Source organism: Lathamus discolor, chromosome 7 (assembly GCF_037157495.1).
Source record: "Lathamus discolor isolate bLatDis1 chromosome 7, bLatDis1.hap1, whole genome shotgun sequence".
Taxonomy (NCBI): domain Eukaryota; kingdom Metazoa; phylum Chordata; class Aves; order Psittaciformes; family Psittacidae; genus Lathamus; species Lathamus discolor.
Genome location: NC_088890.1, coordinates 16,758,875 through 16,779,755, shown reverse-complemented (window position 1 = coordinate 16,779,755; position 20,881 = coordinate 16,758,875). Strand labels below are relative to the sequence as shown.

At 47.6% G+C, this 20,881-nt stretch overlaps 1 protein-coding gene across 1 annotated transcript in view; it reads right to left on the bottom strand.

The window, feature by feature from the left end:
* The window catches only part of PRICKLE2 (prickle planar cell polarity protein 2), a 106,975-nt gene extending 86,162 nt beyond the window's left edge, over positions 1-20,813 (bottom strand). Inside the window, exons 1-2 of the mRNA XM_065687316.1 lie at positions 20,718-20,813; positions 20,363-20,448 (exon numbers count right to left, since the gene is read on the bottom strand). Coding sequence (XP_065543388.1) covers positions 20,363-20,448; positions 20,718-20,759 — 128 coding nt within the window. The 5' untranslated portion in view covers positions 20,760-20,813. The remainder of the gene's footprint in view (positions 1-20,362; positions 20,449-20,717) is intronic.
* Between the last annotated feature and the right edge of the window lie 68 nt (positions 20,814-20,881).

Genomic DNA, 20,881 nt, shown 5'->3' with positions numbered 1-20,881 from the left:
TTCTAGAAATGTGGACCTGGTTATTTTCTAGGTGGCTTTTCTTTGTCAGGGACTGTAGTGACAGGACAAGGGGTAACGGGTTAAAACTTAAACAGGGGAAGTTTAGATTGGATATAAGGAGGAAATTCTTTCCTGTTAGGGTGGTGAGGCACTGGAATCGGTTGCCCAGGGAGGTTGTGAGTGCTCCATCCCTGGCAGTGTTCAAGGCCAGGTTGGATGAAGCCTTGTGTGGGATGGTTTAGTGAGAGGTGTCCCTGTCCATGGCAGGGGGGTTGGAACTAGATGATCTTGAGGTCCTTTCCAACCCTAACCATTCTATGATTCTATGATTCTCCTGCATCTGGCAACCCAGGCCAATGCCTGCCTACATAGCAGCCCAAGGGACACTGGCCAATGGGACGGCCCCTCTCACCCACAGCTAGACTTTGCGCACCCCACATAACCTGGAGGAAGCTCCTGGCCTCCATTTGTCACCAAAGTTTTGGAGGTCACTTCCAATCAAAGTACCACAGACTCATGCAGCCCTCTTTATATCGTGCATAGGGCCAGAGTTGTTCATACAGTCAAAACGTCTGGTTACATCCACACATTATCCATGCTAACAAATGTCTCAGGAAAGAAACAAAAATGTTGGTAACAGGGGTGTTCACTTCTGCTGAAGAATGCCTGTGATTTTTAAATGCTTTCCAAGAAAACATTTTTCACTTTACCTTCAACCAAAACATCTTTTCCTTATCCATAAGGAATCTTAATTACAGATAAACTCAAGACAGAACCAGTTTGGCTGTAGCAAATCTGCTATTGCTACTACACTATAAGCCAAAATGGAAACAGACAGGACTTGGTTGAGCTTCCATGTGCTGCTTTGAGGAGAACCTTGGCCATCATTGCGGCCCCAGTGCTGGCACACACTCCTCAGTCTCCCAACCTGCAGGCTGAGGATGGTGTGACCTTGCTGAAAGAAGCTACCTGGTTCAGAGCAATCCAAGGTGGTCTCTCACGCAGGGGCAACAAACTGGTACAAATGATGCTGCAGATGCAGAAAGATGCCTGGGGACACCAAATACCTAGAAATCACCCCTGGCTTATAAAGCGTGTAACTCTGGGCACGAAGGAACCTCAGGGAGACATTCGCGCTACTCCTCTCTTCCCAGCATTACTGCAAACTGTCCTGTTTACCTGACTCGCCTCCTCCTCTCCACTCTGTGCTGTATTGCAAGAACCAGAGCACCTCATAAACCACCAAATTACTGTCTGCTGGTCTGTGGTTTTTAGTAGAAAGAACAGAAACGCTATATTTGAGGAGTCATCCCTTTTGCTTCCAGACACTCGTCACACCTGGTTTTTCCCCCCATGAGCTTTAGCAGATTACGAGCACTAAGGAAGCTTTACCAAGGAAGTTTTTCAACCCAAGTCTAACATTATATACAGCTGAAGGTCAGGGGACACTCAAACTCAGCAGGGACATAAGGTGGCACGAGGCATTTGTGAAATTCACTTCGGAAACGCACAGAGGCGCTCACAGAGGTGTCTAACCCGATCAAAGCGACTTGTATTTTTCATGAGCAAGCAATTCACTTTACCAGGAAAGAGACAAATTTAATTTTCAATCTGATCCCCAACAAAACAATATTTTCTCGTTGCTATGACACCTGAAAGGAAAACCTCTTGCCTTGGTGACAGCCAGCTAACGGCACTGCCGCACGTCCCCCAGCAGCAGTAACTCGGGGAGGGAACGCAGCCACGTGCATCATTTTTGGCTCGTGGTGTCTTTGATTTGATGGGGACTTTTAAAAGGACATGCTGAAGCCAAGGACTAGAAAGCCTCTTTGAAGAGGCTGAGGTTAAAACATGGGAGCTTCATAATGCCTGTGGGACCAGGGACCCACCAAAGCCCTGCAGATCCATACAAGGACCCCTGGGTTTCACGTCAAGCCCTGGGGACCAGCTGCCCTGCACCATAACCCGAGCTGCACCTCTAATCCAAGATGCATAATGCTCGATGGGGAGAAAAAGACATCTGCTGACCATCAGTAGATATGGCAAGAATCCAACAACAATAAGAGAAAGGGCTTAAATACATAACCGTTTCTTTTCCTTACACCCCTCCTCCATGGCTACCAGCCTCACAGTGCTGAAGAAGTGCCCTGATGAATAAATATCTCCTTTCCCTTAGCAACAGTTAGCAACAGAGTCAAGTTTTTTTTCCTCCTTGCTCAAACGAAACACATCCCAAGCTAACACAGACGATTTAAACGGCAATAAATATAGGACGTGGGTGTAAGCAAAAATCGCTGAAACGCAAATTGCATTTTTTAGCCTAGGTTATTTTAAAGCACGAGCAGGGCTGCCAATGATCTGTAGAAAGAGGGCTAGAGGGGAAAGGAGAAACGCAGGAAGATTCTGAAGGAGGGCAGAGAGATACTGCCTGGTCCTCCTAAGCAAAGCACAGGAACAGCGATGATAAACCAATGTTTGCCTTCAGCCCTTGGTACAACTTGAGTTTCTGCAGCAGATTGCCCTGTCTGCAAACTGCAAAGGTCACATCTAGTGAAAAATCTGTTAAATGCATAACCCCAGCGCACAGCAAACGTATTCTTTTCACGGCTCTATTCCTTTAACAGTTCATTTAAGACGTCTGCCTTGCCTTTTTCCATTTGGTGTTGGGAAAATGTTTTCCTTCACCTGGCATAGAGCCCGATTCAACAGAAAGAGAGAGATCTCCCCGTTTCCATGGGGCCCTGCAGTATAAGACACAGGACTAATTCTACCCTTAAGCTGGGCACCTTTTGGCTCTGTCACTGGGTATTTCGTCCACTTCCCTTTTGCCCAAGCTCTTCTCCTCCACTGTCATTTAGAGAATGAGTTGATCTTTTGCTGTGAGCTGATGGTACCGCCAAGGGTGATCCCCCAACACCATGTCTGCTTCTCCAAGCATTGTCACCATCACCACCAGCCCTGGTGCCCATGCAAGCCCTCTCCCTGCAGCCCTTCCCCATCCCACCTCTCCAAGCCTCAGTCCCAAAGAACACAAATCCCTGCTGCCACCGTCCCAGCAAAGCACTGTGAGACATGGGTCTAGCTGGGCTCTTTGGTGATACCTCACTGCTCTTCCTCCACCAACAGAAATATTCCCAATGTCAATGAATCACAGAATGGTCTGAGTTGGAAGGGACCTTAAAGCTCATCCTGTTCCAAGTCCCTGCCACAGCAGGGACAACTTCCACTAGAGGAGGTTGCTCCAAGCCCCATCCAACCTAGCCTTGAACACTGCCAGGGATGGGGCAGACACAATTTCCATACCAATCACAATGCCTTAAACAAGCAAGACCACAGAAGACAGCCTGGTTCCTACCCAAACCCAAACAAAGCCTAACATCACTAACTGCAAAACAAAACCATGGTGTGGTCCTGCTGATAATGCGTTGCTAGAGGGCATACAGAGGGCTCGGTGGTTCCAGGGGGAAAACCAGCTCTTCAGAATGCCTAGGGATACAGGGACAACAGTGAGGAGATGGTGATGGAGCCAGGCAGCTCCAACATGCCCAGATTTTATTTCTCTGGAGGCCCCGAGAGCTAACAGCATTTGGCTCCTGCTGTCTGAGGCTTTCAGGATAAAAAGTTGTTTCACTTTTATTCATTTCATTTTTGAAACTGAAGCTGGAGCAGGCAGAAGGCAGCTCCACAGTGAAGGAAGTCCAACTCCTCGCTGACACTGTGCAACACCACGTCCCCTTCTTCACCCTGTTCTCTTCCAGTAACAGAAACCTATCAGGTGCTTTTCTCTAAATAGCTTCCAAGAAGGAGAAGTCCTCTGCCTGATGATGAACCTAGGGCTGCTTCCCATCTCTTCCACCACCAGGACAAGACCTCACACTGTAAAGCATGTCACAAGGCCATGCTGCATGGATTTGTAGCTAAAATGACTCGGTAGAAAGATGCCAGCTGTGCTGGCTGAGAATTGGGCTGCTTCATGTTTATCTATAACATGTAGATGTTTAAATCCATAAGCCTGAAGTAAAATAATTTAGAAGCTCCAGCTATAAAAGATCTGCTCCCAAATCCTCATCGCTTTTCAATCCTAGTCTCCAACACATTATATTCTTTCTGCATTTAATGTGCCCTTAAGGTGGGGATTAGGTAGGCATTTGATTATGTCTTTTATGTTTATAGCAATTCATTTCCAAACCCTTACAAACTTTAATTAAATGCTACATTTTCACTGCCTCATCCTGAATTGAGAGAGAAAAATCTGTCCTCAAACAAAATTTACATTTCTAAAGCGATTTTTTTTCCTGTGCAAGCACCTTGGGGCTACTGTATAAAATCATTCTGAGCTGCCTTAAGATGTATCAGTGCAGACATCAAAGCAGCTCTAATACTGAGCCTCATGCAGCCCTGCAGACAGCTGAGATCACTACATTTGCAAGCAAGAAATAAAACAGCTCCTGCCAAAGCCAACCATTGATCCCTTCTAAAGGTGGCAATGGAGAAAGTGAGAGCAGCAGCTGAGCTCCAAGGTGAAGGCTGGTTTCTGCTTCTGGAAGAAAGCTCATAGGAAGGGTCCCAGTAGCCACAAGCATGGCACTTCATCCAGCCCCACAGCATCACTACCCATGAGAGCAGACACCATCGCACTCCCATGTAGCCAAAGGGATGCTGAACATCCCGAGTGAGGAGCGGAGCTTGGCACATCCAGCTTCCCAAAGCTGGCAATGATCAAGCCATCTCCAAAGATAAACCCCCCACCACCTTAACCATAAAGATTTCCAGTGACTGGGAAATGTAATGCCATTGCTTTAAAACCTGGACCCTTCTATTAGAGTTGGTAGCAGTCAGAGTCACCCCATCCCTGGCTCAGCAAAAGGCCACACACCAACACGCATCCTTTTTGTGGTCATTTTGCGGAGGGGACAGTACAAAATTTGTCTCTCTTCAGTATTCGGGAGCTGAGAGACTGGATTTAGAGCCAATTTTTAATTACAGGTTGAAAATCGGGAATCTGACCCATTTTTAAAGTCTGGGTGCAGCAGAAACCATCCTCAGGAACTGTCAGCTCAAAAAAAGACACGGATTTCATAAGATTAGCTGAGCTCTGCAGCTTTGCCCTTTGGGGCCAAGATAGAAGAATGATATCAAATTTTTATCAGCTAAGAAATTCAAGCCTAGCTTGAACACCACCACAACTCTGCAGTCCATCAGAACAAATCCAAACTGCACAAGGAGAATACTAAAGAGATTTAGTTCAAAATCTCGCAGGTTGGGTAGCATCAAGGTCAAAGCTGCAGATACTCCTGTGCACAGATACACAAAATGTTGAATCAGTAGCAAGATACCTACTTTCTGCTTTCCTGCAACTCCCTACCCGTGCATTCAACGATATGAAGGGGTTCAGCCTCCAAGGATGCTGTGCCTCCCCATCCTACAGGCTTCACAGCAGCACGGGGAGATGTGCAGCTATGGATGGTGCATAAAACCCACTCAAGTTTGCAGGGCACCCAAGCTCATGTGCCCACTTAAACGAGCCCTTTAAACAGCTTGGGAGGTGGGATTTAAATCATTGATCAGCCTTGTGCTTGCCCTCTGTGCTTGGCTGAAATTTCACTTGTGGGGTTACCATGGTTAGAAATACCGGGTATGCACACACTGTCCTGCTACTGCAAACTCATCCATCGCTCATAGTCAAAAGGCTTAACTTTTCCTGGATCACACAAAGGCATTTCCCAGCGAGAACCATGGTCAGGCCAAATTTTGGCCTTCTAGCGGCAGCTGTTGCCATCACAGAGCATTAAGAAGATGTAAGCTGTATTTTCACCTTGCCTAAAACACCCTGCACAACGGCCAGACGGGTTTTATTTGACGGCTGTCATCACAGGTCTTGCACTGAGCACTGCTTTCCAGGTCCCTGGGAAATTCATGGCATGTCTCTCAGTAACTTCCCCAGGGCTAGGATTTCACCCCAAACTTGGAAGAGCTCAGGCCAAAAAGAAAGTTTAGATAGTCACTGTGTGTGCTTGCAGCAAGCGGCTGGAGCAGAAACCCAGTGTTTAACAGCACCAGCAGCCCTGCAAAGTTTTACAAGACACAGCCCTCACGTTAGAGGATCCGTTTTCTTTCTTTATAAAGTATACTGGGCCTTTCCATAAGCTCCTTTTATTGGTCCATTTGGCTACTTTCTCCTTTTATGAACTACTTAAGTTCCTGGATCATCTGGAAAAGCCCACAAGGACATGAACCACGATGTGCTAGCCATTGGTAACAACCTTCTGTGCTACCACAGCTTGGGCACCCTGGACGACAGCATGGAAGAGAAAAGCCAGCAGGCAGGGCAGCTGGATTTCATCACCTGAAAGGAAGTACACAGCATCTTTTTAACCCGCTTACTGCCTACAAGGTTTTGGAGGTGCAAAGTTGATAGAAACATCCCAAGCCCCAGGTGCCTTTCACCTCATCCCCAAATCCATTTGGCAGCAAACAAGCAGTTAAGACTGGGAAATATTTTTACCAGCCTCCTATATCTCTTCCATGGGGGTCCTTTAATGGCTACAGTTAAAGAACAATCTTGCATGGAGGTCCACATGCTAACATAACAACACATTTTAACTGTGTATTTAAGTAGTTTCATTTCTATTGACATTGGCTAAGGTGAGTCCTAAGGCTCACCAGTCTCTAGCACAAGGCTGGGCTGGCCACGAGCGCAGCCTTTTGAGTTACACATTGCCAAATGTCTTGTAATGATGACAAGCTCCTGCAAAACATCTCATAACCATTATTTCCCAAGGAGAGGGGTGCCTGAGGCACTTGGTGTGCTAAGTCTGGTGCTTTGTGGCATGGTCAGCACTGAAAAAAAGGCCAATAAAGCCTTACAAGAGACGAAAAGCCAAGCAGCAGGAGCAGAAACGTGCCTGGCTCCTGCCCGAAAACCTGGAGCCAGCAGGGCAGATCCTGAAGTGGTATCTTGCTTTCGGTTCCAGCCCCAGAGCTGCAAGAGTTCATCCCCAGTAGCATCTTCCCAGTATCTCCCAGCCCAACAGCCCAGGCAGGAGCATCTGGTAGTGGCAGGACCAAGCTGCTCTTATAGCTCCAAAGCATGACATGAGGAATCACTGTAATGGGACAAAACCTTCCCAGAGCCCAGCTCCAGAAAAGCAATTATCTGGGCACATAAAGACAACAGCATTTCTATCCCAGTGAGGTGTTTAGCAGCACACAGGCCAGCCTCTACGCTTGAAATTACTCACGTATTTCATGTCTTAGCTGTCGCAAGCTCTTGTGAAATAACACGGCAAGGGTGAACGCTGCTTGCCACAATCCCGTGTAACAAGGAGCTCTGCTGCCCTCCCAAATAGCAGGGCCTATTTAAGAAAAAGCCTTACTGCTGTAATCTTGGATTACTCCCTACCACCCAAATCCATTTCATTTTAATTACTGCCCATTATTATAAAGCCCCTCCAACATTTCCATATTTCTCTGATCATTACATTCCACAAATACTCAGCAGCAAAATCCACCCAGCTGTGTATTTTGCATAAACTGGTTATCTTGAACCACATGCCCTCTCACTCTTCTTACCAGCCCCTTATTTTATACAACAGTGTTGACACTTTCAGCCTCTTGCAGGAACACTGCTTTGAGAGATTTAGATTAAGCCCAATCCAAGCAGCTCGATGGGGGAGACAAGAGGAAATCCAAATTCCTCTTGCATTAATGACTGAAGTATGAAAATTCAGCATGGAACCTTATGGTTTCACCAGGAAAACAGCACAAAATCCAGCTGCCCTAAGTCTTTTAACAGCACCACAGTGAAGCCAAAAGCTGAGCACTTAAAAAAAACACAAGGTGCACAGAGAGTTCAATGAGAAACACATCTCAGTAGTGTCTGTGCAGTTATCTAGAGGAGGGGAGAAAGAAAGAAAGAAAAAATAAGTCTCTTTCTATTAGAAAACTCTTATTACACAAGAAGAGACTCCAGCTGTAATGACTGGCTTTGGATAATTAAGGACATCTCTAACTACAGGAATGGGTCCCTCGTTAGCAAACAAGTGCTTCATCTTCCAAGTAATGATGCTCCAGGCAGCACACAGCCCTGCTTCCTTGCCCCTGGGGCCAGGGCTGCTTCCTGCTCCATCCACCAAACTCAGTATTTTAAGTGTCCATAAACAGCAGGTAACTTCTAAAGGGAGGGTAAGAACCATCCCCCAGACTTTCACAAGAACCCTGCAATTCCACCAGATTGGTTCTGCCAGGAACCAGACCACAGCACTTCCAACGCCAGCACAGAACCTCCCAGCCCCCAGATGTGCTGCTGCTTTCCTAGGAGGAACAACTCATAATTTCACACACCCCGATTTTATCCATCTTTCAAGATATTTCCTTGACTTGGGATAGTTCCCAATGTCATAAGATGTCTCCAGACTCTGTCTTTGCAAGGAAGATGAAGCCTGCAACCATTCACTAGCTGGGGCCTCTTTGTTTTCCCCTCTCAGCATGCCTCAAGCCCCTCTGAAGCTTAACGTAACACCAGGCTGAGCATTAATCAACACAACATGCGCTCCATCCAACTTCAGCAACCACTACGAATATTATATTTTATATTATGTGCTGGGATTATTTTTATATATATGCCACCCTGTGTCTTTTTATAGACACACTCACACACATACATAAGCAAATACACACACACAGTATTTTATTTCTGCAAAATTAAAGCGTAGTGATTTTTTTCTTCCCTTCAGACAGCTCCAAGCAGCAGCGATGCCGAGTGCCCTCTGCTGTACACAGAGACAAATGCTGCTTTGTTTAAAAAGATACATTAATTTTTTATTTAATACTTCTAACTTTACTTCAGACAAAATATTTATTCAACTTCTATTCATCACTTGGAGTGCAATGCGCAGGGCTAATGCCACCAGATTTCTCCTGTCAGACTGAAAGATTCCTATCCACCACAGGCTGCATCAGCAGAAAGTAAATAGTCTGGGCTGGAACTGCACAGGGCACAGTGTGAAAATGTTTTATTTATACGTTTGAAAATAGCAAAGGGAAATCAGAACAAACAATATAGCTTTATTATGCAGGCATTTATCAGATAGCCTTCACACTTCAGCACATCGCTCCTCTATTAGAGGTACAAGCTGAAACTATCACTTGGCAACATAAAATCATTTTTCTTTTGTAAAGCAGCATTGTTCCTGCTACTGGAAGGAAAGATAATATTAAAACATATTCAAATGTATGTATTTGAAACTGCTACATCTTGTAATAAATTATGCACTCAATATTGAAAATCCAAGCTACGCTGCACAATCCCGATTTAAGAATATTAACTTTTATTGTCTTCTCACGTCCCAGCTCTTCTCAAATCTGACATTTAAAGGGGCTGCATTTCCAGCACATGGTCTTTATGGCACCAAACGCAGATTTAATATGGCATGGACACAGCTCCATCATGAGCGTTCCCATTTGTTTGGCAGGCAAGAAGAAGGGAACCAGGGAATCAGCCTTGCCCCTGCCCCACTGCCACTTCTTCAAATGCTGCATCATCTTGAGCAAAAGCCTGACCTCTGTAGGGTTGTGGGTTTGCAAAATCAGAGATCAAATCATCTGCAAAGAGCCAGGGCAGGTTACAAGACAACAAACCCATCAGCGCCCCTGCAAAGTGGTCCACATCCACCCAAGGCAGATGGGCCAAAGAACATCCAGATCTTCCCCAAAGGACCAGTCCCGGACATGACAACCTGGGAAGGATGAAGCAGCACCATGCAGTATGCAAACATCCAAATCCCAGTTATTGGCATCATGATGTATTTCCCCTCCTCTGTTTCTTGCAGAAGGAGATGCCTTTTTTTAACCTGTCTCTGTGCAACACCTTGGCACTGCAAGCAGGGCCCATCTGCTCTGCAAAGCTGTGGGCATCTCCACACTGCCCTGGGAGAAGGGCCCTGGGGCCAGAGCACCCATGGGCGCAGGCTCCAGTGATGCCTAAGCCCCCGGGTGCTTCCACATAGCCACCCTGTCCTGTTGGTGGATGAGCTGGTTGCCAACCAGTAGAGCCACACCAGCACAACTGGTTCCACATCCCTTCCAGTGACTCACTGCAAAACCTCACCATTTCCAGTATTTGTATTCACTTCTTCACAGTTTGGATTTCCTAGAGGAGGCAATACCCAGGAAAACAAGCCTCCTCTTATGCCCTCCTGTAAATGTGCCCACATGAAGCTGACCAAAAATATCCCAGTCTATTTTTCTAAATGAAATCTTTTACCAGCACTTCTTCCTCAACAAAATGTTGGGGTTTTTTTATAACTTTTCATCTTGCCTTTCTCAGGGATTCTTGTCCTAGATTCCCCATCTTGGTTGAAGGCCAAGCATCATGAGCTGAGCCAGAGGGAGTATAAAAGCATCTTTCTAAGACGCTATAGAAAGGAAGAAGAATTGGACCCTGGGAGCCAATTCACTTTCATGCCTTGGGTATTTAAGGATCAAACATGCATTTGTGAGCTGACACAAGGTAAAAAGGTAGTTTTGAGACTTTAAGGCGTCTAAAAAAGCCTCTGAAAGCATCCTTTTAACAACTAGAGTGCAAGAGAAACCCAGGAGCTGCGACGCATGCTGGAGCACGGCTGCTGAGCCCCTGGGGACAGCCTGGGATGGGGACAGCCTGGGATGGGGACAGCCAGGCTGACCCACCACTCCTGGTGTCACCACGGCACGGAGCACTCGTCACCACTGCTCACTGGCAAAGCAAACAGCTAAAGGCAAGGAAACGGTAACCACCTGAGACACACTAGGGAGGTTTCCTATGGTTACTGCTGCCATGGAAATACTTTTTGTTAGCTTGATCTAAATAATATCTGGCTCCTTGGCTGCAGGAGGCTTCCTGCAAGCTTGGGTTGGGTCCTTAGACTTGCCCCTGCTATCAGGGTGCGACCTCATCAAGCACTGGCTGCCTGTAAGACTCTCAAATTCAAACTGGGGGTTTCCTCCCAGCTCTCCCTGACCATGGCTTGGCTTCAAGGAGAAGAGGAGGAGGAAAGAAAGTGGAAAGAAGGGGTGTGTGTGTGTGTGTGGAAACAGACATCTTTTACTAATTGCTCACAGATGTGGCCAAGCAGCTCCCATTTCAACTGCCAGCAGCTCCTGCTCTTCCCGACGGGCTTTGGAGCAAGAGAAACCCCTCACAGGGAGACGGACTCTCCTCCATCCATCCATCCACAGGCTCTGCCCAGGGATTTCAGTAATTATATTTATATACTGCCCTTATCAGAGAGAGCAGCCATTATGTCTGTTATCACCACGGCGGCAGCATCTGCACGACGGCAATTGATAGGGGATGAAATATTTGTTGCGATGGCTGAGTACAAAGTGCCTCCCTCCCTGGTAATAATAATTGTAATACTTAGCTCTCCAAGTGTTAGGCTTTAGCATCAGGGCCCTGTGGGGAGCAAAGAGCCACAGGCAGGAAGAAACGGCGCCTCCAGCAGCAGAGAGGAGCACCCCGAGTTTTATATTCACCTCTTGGCCCCAGCACAGGTGAAAGGCTCTGCATCAATGCCTGTGTGGACACAACAGCCCACCAGAAGTCTCTTCATAGCCATGATCGGGAGGCTTGCCCTGAAATTAGTTTTCCTCCCATCAGACAATTCCGCTAATGTTACAAATTCTTCAGACATTAGATAGTGACCACAGAGATGCTGCATGCACAGGGAAGAGTCCCCAGCCCGGCTCGGCTGGGAGATTATTCATCAGAGGGGGGAAGAAAAAAGGCAAATATCCAAATGAGCATCATGAATTGCAAAACCATCTGTCAAAGGTCTCCACAGATACTATCGGCCAAACTTAAGCTTGGTGATAGACTTACAACCCAGACAATGCAAACGCAATTGATTATTTGAAGAGTGACTCACTGGTGTAATAAGGATGGATTACTGGGCAGGGTGGGGAACGAGTGGGGAGAATGTCTTTGGAAAATAAAAGGCTGCAGATTGACTTTGTAAAGACAAACAGAATGGAACAAAACCAAAGAAACACTCTTGAAAGCACTGAAGAGACCTCTACAGTGGAGAGCAACAAAGAGGAGAGCACTTGGGAGTCCTCCAGCTGAGGATTGGGGATATCACCCTTTATCCACCCAGTTCGGCTTTCTTTCCAGATTGGTGGCCAGGAACTTTTTCTTTCATGCCATACAGTGCTCATGACAAAGGCCTGTTGCAAACCCTCTATTAAAGGAGTAGGAGTTTTCCTTCCCCATTGAACACATACTGCATGCCCTGGTTGGTGGGATGCATCCTGCAGGGAGAGCAGGCTGTACACTCCTGAGGAGCCAGCAAGAGGGACTAAGAGGGATGAGGCTTGTGGCAGGAGAGCAAAACTCAGTAAGCAGATGGGGATGCCAAAGGCACCAGCTCAGCCTGGTGTGCCACGGGACCAATGAGATCCCTCATCTCCAACCTCCTCTCATCAGAGGCTTCAAAAAATGATTACTCTGGGCTCAGGGTGATAAATAAGAAGCTCAGGACTTTACACATCCAGCAGCACTGAGCTGTTAAATCAGTTCACCACATCATACTAAATCATAGAATCATAGAATAGTTAGGGTTAGAAAGGACCTCAAGATCATCTAGTTCCAACCCCCCTGCCATGGGCAGGGACACCTCACACTAAACCATCCCAACACAAGGCCTCATCCAACCTGGCCTTGAACACCACCAGGGATGGAGCACTCACAACCTCCCTGGGCAACCGATTCCAGTGCCTCACCACCCTCACAGGAAAGAATTTCCTCCTTATATCCAATCTAAACTTCCCCTGTTTCAGTTTTAACCCATTACCCCTTGTCCTGTCACTACAGTCCCTGACGAAGAGTCCCTCCCCAGCATCCCTATAGGCCCCCTTCAGGTACTGGAAGGCTGCTATGAGGTCTCCACGCAGCCTTCTCTTCTCCAGGCTGAACAGCCCCAACTTCCTCAGCCTGTCTTCATACGGGAGGTGCTCCAGTCCCCTGATCATCCTCGTGGCCCTCCTCTGGACTTGTTCCAACAGTTCCATGTCCTTTTTATGTTGAGGACACCAGAACTGCACACAATGCTCCAGGTGAGGTCTCAGCAGAGCAGAGTAGAGGGGCAGGATCACCTCCTTCGACCTGCTGGTCACGTTCCTTTCGATGCGGCCCAGGATACGGTTGGCTTTCTGGGCATGCTACGCAGCACCCAAATCCATAGCCACAGCCTCCAGCACCAAAGGGTACCACTGCAAGCTAATCCATCCTGCTTCTGACCTTTGCAGGTCTGTCACGAAGAATTCCATCCCAAAAGTCTCTGGGAAGAAGCTGTGCTTTGCCAGTGTCCAGCAGCATAGCTCCATGGCTGAGGCACCAGGAAAGCACTTACCAGATACCATTCTCCTTTCAGGATGGCAAACCCCACTTGCTCACACCAGGTAACATTTTAGTCTTTGCATACCAAGAAACAGCTGTAGTCATTGTCCCAAAAATTTACTGCGAAAACACCCCACAAACTTTTAAAAAGATTCATTTAGTTGTAAAATGGTAAATTTTACATTTTGGTATTTGTCTGCTCTGCCCCTCCCTCATCAGTGTCATTCACGTCACTCCAGGAACAGAATAAACCCCCAAAACCCACAACAGCTTATTAGTGGTTTTTCACCCCATTCACAAAACTAAAATCGCACAAAGCTGCTTCAGAACAGACAGAAAACCTACTCACACTGCTCTTTCTCTAGGGGAAAGTCTGCTTTTCCAGCTTCTGCCAGCGATGGAGCAGGGCAGAGCCCAGCAGCAGAGCAACCCCGCTTAAAGCAGCTGCAGACTAGGGCTCTGTGTTCAGCTGAAATTTAATCAAGAAGCGTCTCAAACTCCTTTGAGTTCTTGCAATACAATCCCGAGTGGCTTGTAAAGGACTTCAAACAGGCTCTGCGGGCTTGCCCGGAAACAAGCACATACCTCACCTGCTCTTTCGTACATCGCATACAAAAAATTAAAGAATTCATTTTAGGCTTTTCGCCAGAGACAGCACTGCCTCCAATATTGTAATGCTCTGTTTATGTGCATATCGTGTCTCCCAGCCAACACAAACAGGATACCTTATCAGTCTCGGCTGTTCTAAGTGCTGTTTCAGCAGCAGGGCATGAAGACGTGGAAGGGACAGGCCAAAAAATGGGTTGGGAGTTCCTTAAATTCAACTGTGTGCTCGACATTCATTAAAACATAAATTGTCCCTGGGCAGGTCAAAGCTGATCCTGACACTACAATCACCCAAACTCCCATCCCGACGGCTTGGCTGCTCCTTGGCAGAGATGCTGTGGGAATGTTGACAGCAGCATAGGCCATCACTAGTTACCCTGCTTCTTCCTTACTGCCACAGGGGCTGGAAATGCAAAGAAAAAGTAGACCCTGAGTTTTCAAACACTTATACAAGTGCTTAATCATGCAGGAGTGAGTAAACAGATCAGCTGAAGCCACTGATGCCAAGCAAAGTCCATGCCCTGCATCCTCCTGAGCTGAGATTCAGCAGCCACAGATACCAAACTCCCCAAGGGAACTGAGGCTGAAGGACACTGACTTTGTCAATGAGTAACCTGAGGGAATGACTTCTCCTTTCTGAGCTGCTTACGACAAACAAAACCTAAACCCAAGCTAACAACACCAACCCTTTTGTGGAAGGCTTGAAAAATCAGCAGACAAGACCACCTTTATTTTTTGCATCCCCTACAGAGGGTGAAAGACATCCTTGGATACAGGTGACTCCTTACCACCCCTGGGGACAGGCACAGGTCCCCTGGGGACAGCAGCCTGCTGTCCTTAGGGATTCACCTCTGGAGCAGACCACGCCAGCTGAATTTTACCTATTTCAGCAGTTTCCCCACTGCAAAATGAAGAACTAGCTAAAACCCACCAGGCCCGGCACAGTTCTCTGCAAAAGCGATGCAACCATGAATCTATTCAAGGTAAGGTATCGCTATTCTCACACCACCAAAGCCTTTCAAATAAACAATGCAGGGTAGTGTGGAATATCTGAATCTTAAAGGAGACAGAGGCACAAAGCAAGTTATTCATGAAAGGCAAAAACTGGGAGCGTGTGTGTGAAAGATACATAACCTACAAAAAATGCTGAAAACATATGGAAGCAATAATCTGTTCTCTTTTTTCTTTTTTTTGAAAGTAGAAACAAATGCGTCAGAATTCAGCGTTATTTGTTCACGTGCTGTGTTACAAATATCATTGTTTCTGCTCTCTGGTTAAGGCACTGTGCATCAAACCAGAGACTCAAATGTGCCTGGGATGTGCACTGAGCCTCCTGGAATGTCCCTGTGCTGGCAGGGCCAGCGCCAGGTAATGCGGCTCCAGGCTGCAAACACAGGGAGAGTTTCCCATTGCTCGCCACATGTGAACAGATATATCCAGAGCAATGGGCACAGGACAAACATGAAAAACAAACAAACATCCACTGCCTGACAATGCTTGCCTGCCTGCTTGACTGCAGGCAACTCCCTGCCTACAGTCAACAAGGCAGAGAAAGAAGTAAAGCAACCTACCCACCCTCACCCAGCAACCCCAAACATCTCTGGGCTCCGGTCAACCACCTAATTTACCAAGTCACCATCTCATGACACACATCTCTTTTCTTGTCCATCAGATGCGCCTTGCCCATAGGTTTTTGTGGTCAATTGCAAGCCTTTGTGTGACCTTGTACCATCTGGGTTCCCCAGGTGGTCTCTCCTAAAAAGCTTGTCCTTGCTAATGGTCCAAGATCCAACAATGCTGAATGAGATCAATCTTCAAACTGGCCGCAGTACATTACAGTGGGATGCTGAGTTACGGGAACACATAAATGCTCAAAACAATTGTAGGCACCAAAACTTCACTTGTTAATATGGAGCATTAAGTCAACAGTCACATAAATTTGCCTTGGAAGGTAAGGGCCAGGCACTAAGTGCTGTATAAACACACATCACTGATATTAGGACCATGATGTGTGACAGCAATGCATGAAGTGAAGCAGATCCCTTCCCACCAAAACATGATTTCAAGGGACAGATTACATAGCATATGTGAGAAAAAAAGAGACTCCAAGAAGAGATGTAAAACATCTCACACTGAAACTAAAACCCCAGTAAACCAGTCTTTATGTCATGTTTATTACTGTTATTTAAATGCTTCTGCAAACCAGAAGAATAACTATGGCAACAAAGACTTCTCCAAAGGTTTTCAGACACTATTTTTAAAGTTATCTTATCTGCTACAGCATCTGAATGCCTTCCCTCTGAAATCAGCCGCATGCCACTGCCTCTGCAGGCTTTGCAAACCAGGTGGTACATCCTCCTTCCTCAAACCAGAGCGCAAATACCATCTTGAGATCTAGGTCTCCTCCATCTAGTTTTAGCTGGCGCTTTTGGATAGAGAACAGGGAACAGCAAGGTCTGTTGAATTGCAAGAGTATCATTCTTTTTGCATGGCTTTCTCAAGGAGAAAACAAGCCATGCCTCTGTGTGTTAAACACATGCCAATCTCCCAACACGAAGGATCCGCTATTTTAAATACAGTACTAAGGCTGTAATTTTTCTTCGCCCAGAGTAAATCCGAAATTAGTTCTTCACAGTAGGCTTAACAGCAGCAAAAGCCACTCACTCCCTTCCTGGAGCTGCCAACCATTTGTCACCTTTAAGGTTTGCATATTCACACTAATTGCACCAGGACTAGGTTATAAATTCCCTCCCTCCTCCCGGACCACCTCCCTCGAAGGCTTTTCTCCGCAAGACATTATGCAAAAGACACTCTTAATGGCTATTCATTCACCGAACTCCAGTGACAGCTTTATTTAACGCCAAAGCTTGTTAACAAGCTGAATGGCACACAGTTTAATGTAATGCAGATCTGATTAGAAAACAGCAACTGGGCTCCTAAGGAGCTGGAAGCATTTTATTGAATTTGATTTCACTTTTTCCACACAAAAGCCACCTTTCAAGTATTGATCTGTTATTAATGAGGCTTTGGTTATGTACACCCAGTTTCCAGCCTTCACACCGCAGCCCGCACAGATGAACTTTGCAGTCCTTACGTACTTCACTAACAAGCTACCATAAAATAAAGGGATGAGATTAGAGGAAGAAGTCACTTTGCTGTTCAGGCCATGAGAAATTGGGGGTTATACTGGTTATAGTTCAATAGCCATGTACTCGCAGGCTACACACCCAAGGATGGTGGAACTCAATCTTCATTCTTTTCACTCATTTTCACACATTCACAAGCCATTTACCTTCTCCTCTTTGGGGCTAAATGATTTCAAACTGAAAATTGAATTTCTGCATTACTGCAAGAGGCAGGGGTCTGTGGCACACAGGAGGCACGAGAGCTCCAGCTAAACTGTGCCTGTAACATGGGGTGTTTCCCATTCCTTGCTTCCACCAAAATAGTATTAAATATGCCAACACTTTTACAGGATAATTCACTCAAATTTGAGATTATAATTTCAGAGCATAATTAAGAAGATTCAAAAAACAAGCTCTAAAGCCAGGGACATTTTTTAGTCACTTGGCAATACGCTTTCATTTTCTTTTTGCACATCACCTACAGCACAGAGAGCAGTTTTATTCTGAAAAGGAAACAGTTTTGCAGAAGACAATTCATTTTTGAGTGGTTTCCCTGGCTCAGGAAGCATCTATGTGCTTCCAGGAATGATCAATTCAGCCAATGCTTAAAGTCAGCTCTCAAATCTGAGAAAAGTGGCTTTTAAGGGAACGTACGGGCACAGAAACCTTTGGTGTCTAACGAAGCCATTTGCCTGCTTGACAGAGTAGTTGCACAGCTCACACCTAAAATCACAGGTAACTAGAAACTGCACAGTCCTGCAGAATTATGTACATGACAGTGCTACATCAGCAATGGTTTCAGTGCCTGCAAGCTTATAAATCCTTTTTCTTCTCCCTAAAGCATATCATCAGTTCCCATCTTTGAAGCAGAAAGGTCCCATTTACATTTATCAGCAAAACTCCACTATTAAAGGATTACAAAAAGGCTTACAGATCCCTAATGGTTAATTGATCAGGGTTTGTGTCCTTAATCAGTGGATCTCCTCATAAATCCTTGTTTTCTTCCAAACCCATTCTGCATGTTAAGGTGGTGGTGAGCATCTCCAGCAAGAGCTGGTTATACCACACAGGGCACAGCCTCCCGAGTACGTTTTCAACCTTCAAAACTACTATTAATAATTGCCCTTCTCATATGTCCCTGGCTTTAATAGACCAGTAGTTAGTAAAAAATGAATGTGCTTCCTCTCATTTGTGTTATGGCAAATAGGTTGTCTTTATTTAATTGCCTAATTATTCTTATATCAAGGCAATTAAACGTGTGCGCAGGAGACCTCCTAGCCTGTCCAGTCCCCAGTGTAAGGGAACTTGGTGTAAGGTCTAACTTGGCTCAGTGGGGTGCAAACCTGGAGCACACAAGCTGCAATGCCTCTCGGTGCTGACTCTCACTGGTACCCAATGGGCTCCCATCCTTTTCGTGATCCAGGGGAGGTAGCCCTTCCTTCCTTAGAAGGCTGCTGGTAGATTCCATGCAGATTTATCCAAAATCAAGGAGGGTTTCTGAGGGTCAGGGGTCCCTCACAGAAGGGTAGCCAGGAGACAGCTACGAGTGGTCCTGACAGGCTGGAGGCTCCTGCTCCACCTCCTCCTGCACTTAGGGTTTTGCAGGATGTGGCACAGTGTGCCAGTGCAAAGGGCACAACCTGGAAAGAGCCACGACACCACTCTCACCTGAACCACCCCAAGTAGCTGGGTGCCTCTTCTGCTGAGCCACTTGGCCTTCGATAGGATGCAACCAAAATTCACTTAATTCATCAAAAGCCACAGGACAGTTGCACCCTCTGACACAGTGAGACACAAAACGCAGCACCTCATAAGCAGAGGAGAAAGTTTTGGTGACTGTGGATTTTCTTACCCTATATTTGAAAGTTCTCCTTGACACTTTTAAGCATTATAAAGCTGCTCTGCAACAACTCCAGGTAACCTGGGACAGTTCAGGAAACCATTTATAAGCCCTGGAAAGAAGACAACTCAGGGGTGACCTTATAAATCTATTGACACACTTGTGGCAGACTTGCCCTTGGGAGGGTGTCAGGACACCACAGGTCCCACAGACCAGGATGAAGGGGACACATTTACGCCTTCATCTTCTGAAGGTCTGTATTGGGACACAACGAACCTGGATGTGCCACCAGCACCTGCAGTGCTGGGGACCACAGTGAAGCCTCACACACCACCGTGCACCCCCTCGGGGCAGACCTCAGGCCACAGGCCCTGTCCTACCACCCCTCAGAGTAAATGCATCAGGAAATGATGATTTGCAAGGCTGAAGCTTAAGATACAACTGAAAGGGAATAAATCAATCCCCATCCTCGCCTTGAACCCCCGCTGAAATCTGCTAGGATGCAGCTCTGTGAGTAGGGCAGAAGCCTGGAGGAATACCAAGCATGGCAGATGCTGGAGAAAAGGGTAAACCCTATAAAATCAGGTTAAAGGGTCACCAAGGGCTCCATGGCCTACTAAGTCTGTGCACCAGCTCCCAGAGCCCACAGCCCAGATTTAACATCACCCTGTCCCAGATCGCCCACAAGCAGGAACTCATTTCTAGACAGAACAACGCAGGGAGAAGGGGCAGATCTAGTATGAGGTCAGGGCTCACCTGTGCCTCATAGGCACTGGCACTGTTGGGCTTGTAAAGAGACACAGCAGAAACAGACAAGAATACTTGCTCATCCTACACAACCCTCGTCCATTCCAACAGCTGCATCTCTGCTTGGCATCAGAGAGGGGATAAATCCCACCATGGGGGGAGACAAGAGTTCCACGTGGTGATCTGGTGCAAACCACGCAGAACCCTTTCAGCCCAAATCCCCCCTTCCCACCCCACCCTGCACAGGTTGTCCCCCCCCGGTGATGGTGGTTTTGGCCCTCAGCGTAACCCGGGGCAGCAGGATGAGCCCCTGACCGCAGCGGGGAGCAGACGGGCTGCAAGGTGGTAATTAGCAAACCAGTTACCCCAGTCCCGGTCCGGATCCTGCTGCGCCCCGTACCAGCGGCAGGCACGGGCAGACCTGCATGCTGCATGGCAGGGCTGCCAAACCCACCCACCCACCCACCCAGAGCACCGGCTAGCGTGGGGAACACGTTTAAGATTAACACGAGTGCTCCTCAAAGAGCCACATTCACACCTCGGATGCGCACAGAGTTGGGAGCAAGCCACAAATCCCTCTGAAGGGAGAGGCGGAGCGAGATCCATCGGGATCCCGCTGCCCTCTGGGGGAACGGGGCGAGGGGACACGGGATTCTCTCCGGGCCTTACCTCCACTTGTGCAGGGCGAAGCCGGGACACTGGTCCCCGCAGGTGTTGCAGGGCTGGCCCCGCTCCGGCTCCCCCGACGCCGTCAGCTGCAACAGACCGAGAAAGTCAGCCCCGGCCCCTCCGCTGCGGGACGGGGGACACGCACCCGCGAAGAAAGGGGGAAATGGGTGAGAGAAGGGGCAGGGGAGGGAGCGAGGGGGACGCACCCAGAGGAAGGGGGCACTGGAGGATGGCGAGGAGGGGGATCCACACGCACCACACCGGGGGCGCAGCCCGCGCGGGCGGCGGGACAGATCCACAGGTTGGAGCGGGGCAGGGAGGGGGATGCACGCGGAACCCCGCTTCCGGTACTCACCGACCGGCTGGAGAGCCGCTTGCGGGAGCCACGGCCGAACATGGCACCGCCACGCTCCGCGGAGCCGAGCGCAGCCCAGCCCAACTGCACGGAGCGGCCGCCCCGTCCCGTCCCTCCGCCCGCAGAGCTCCCGCCCCTTCACCCCGCCCCTCGGCACGGCAGGC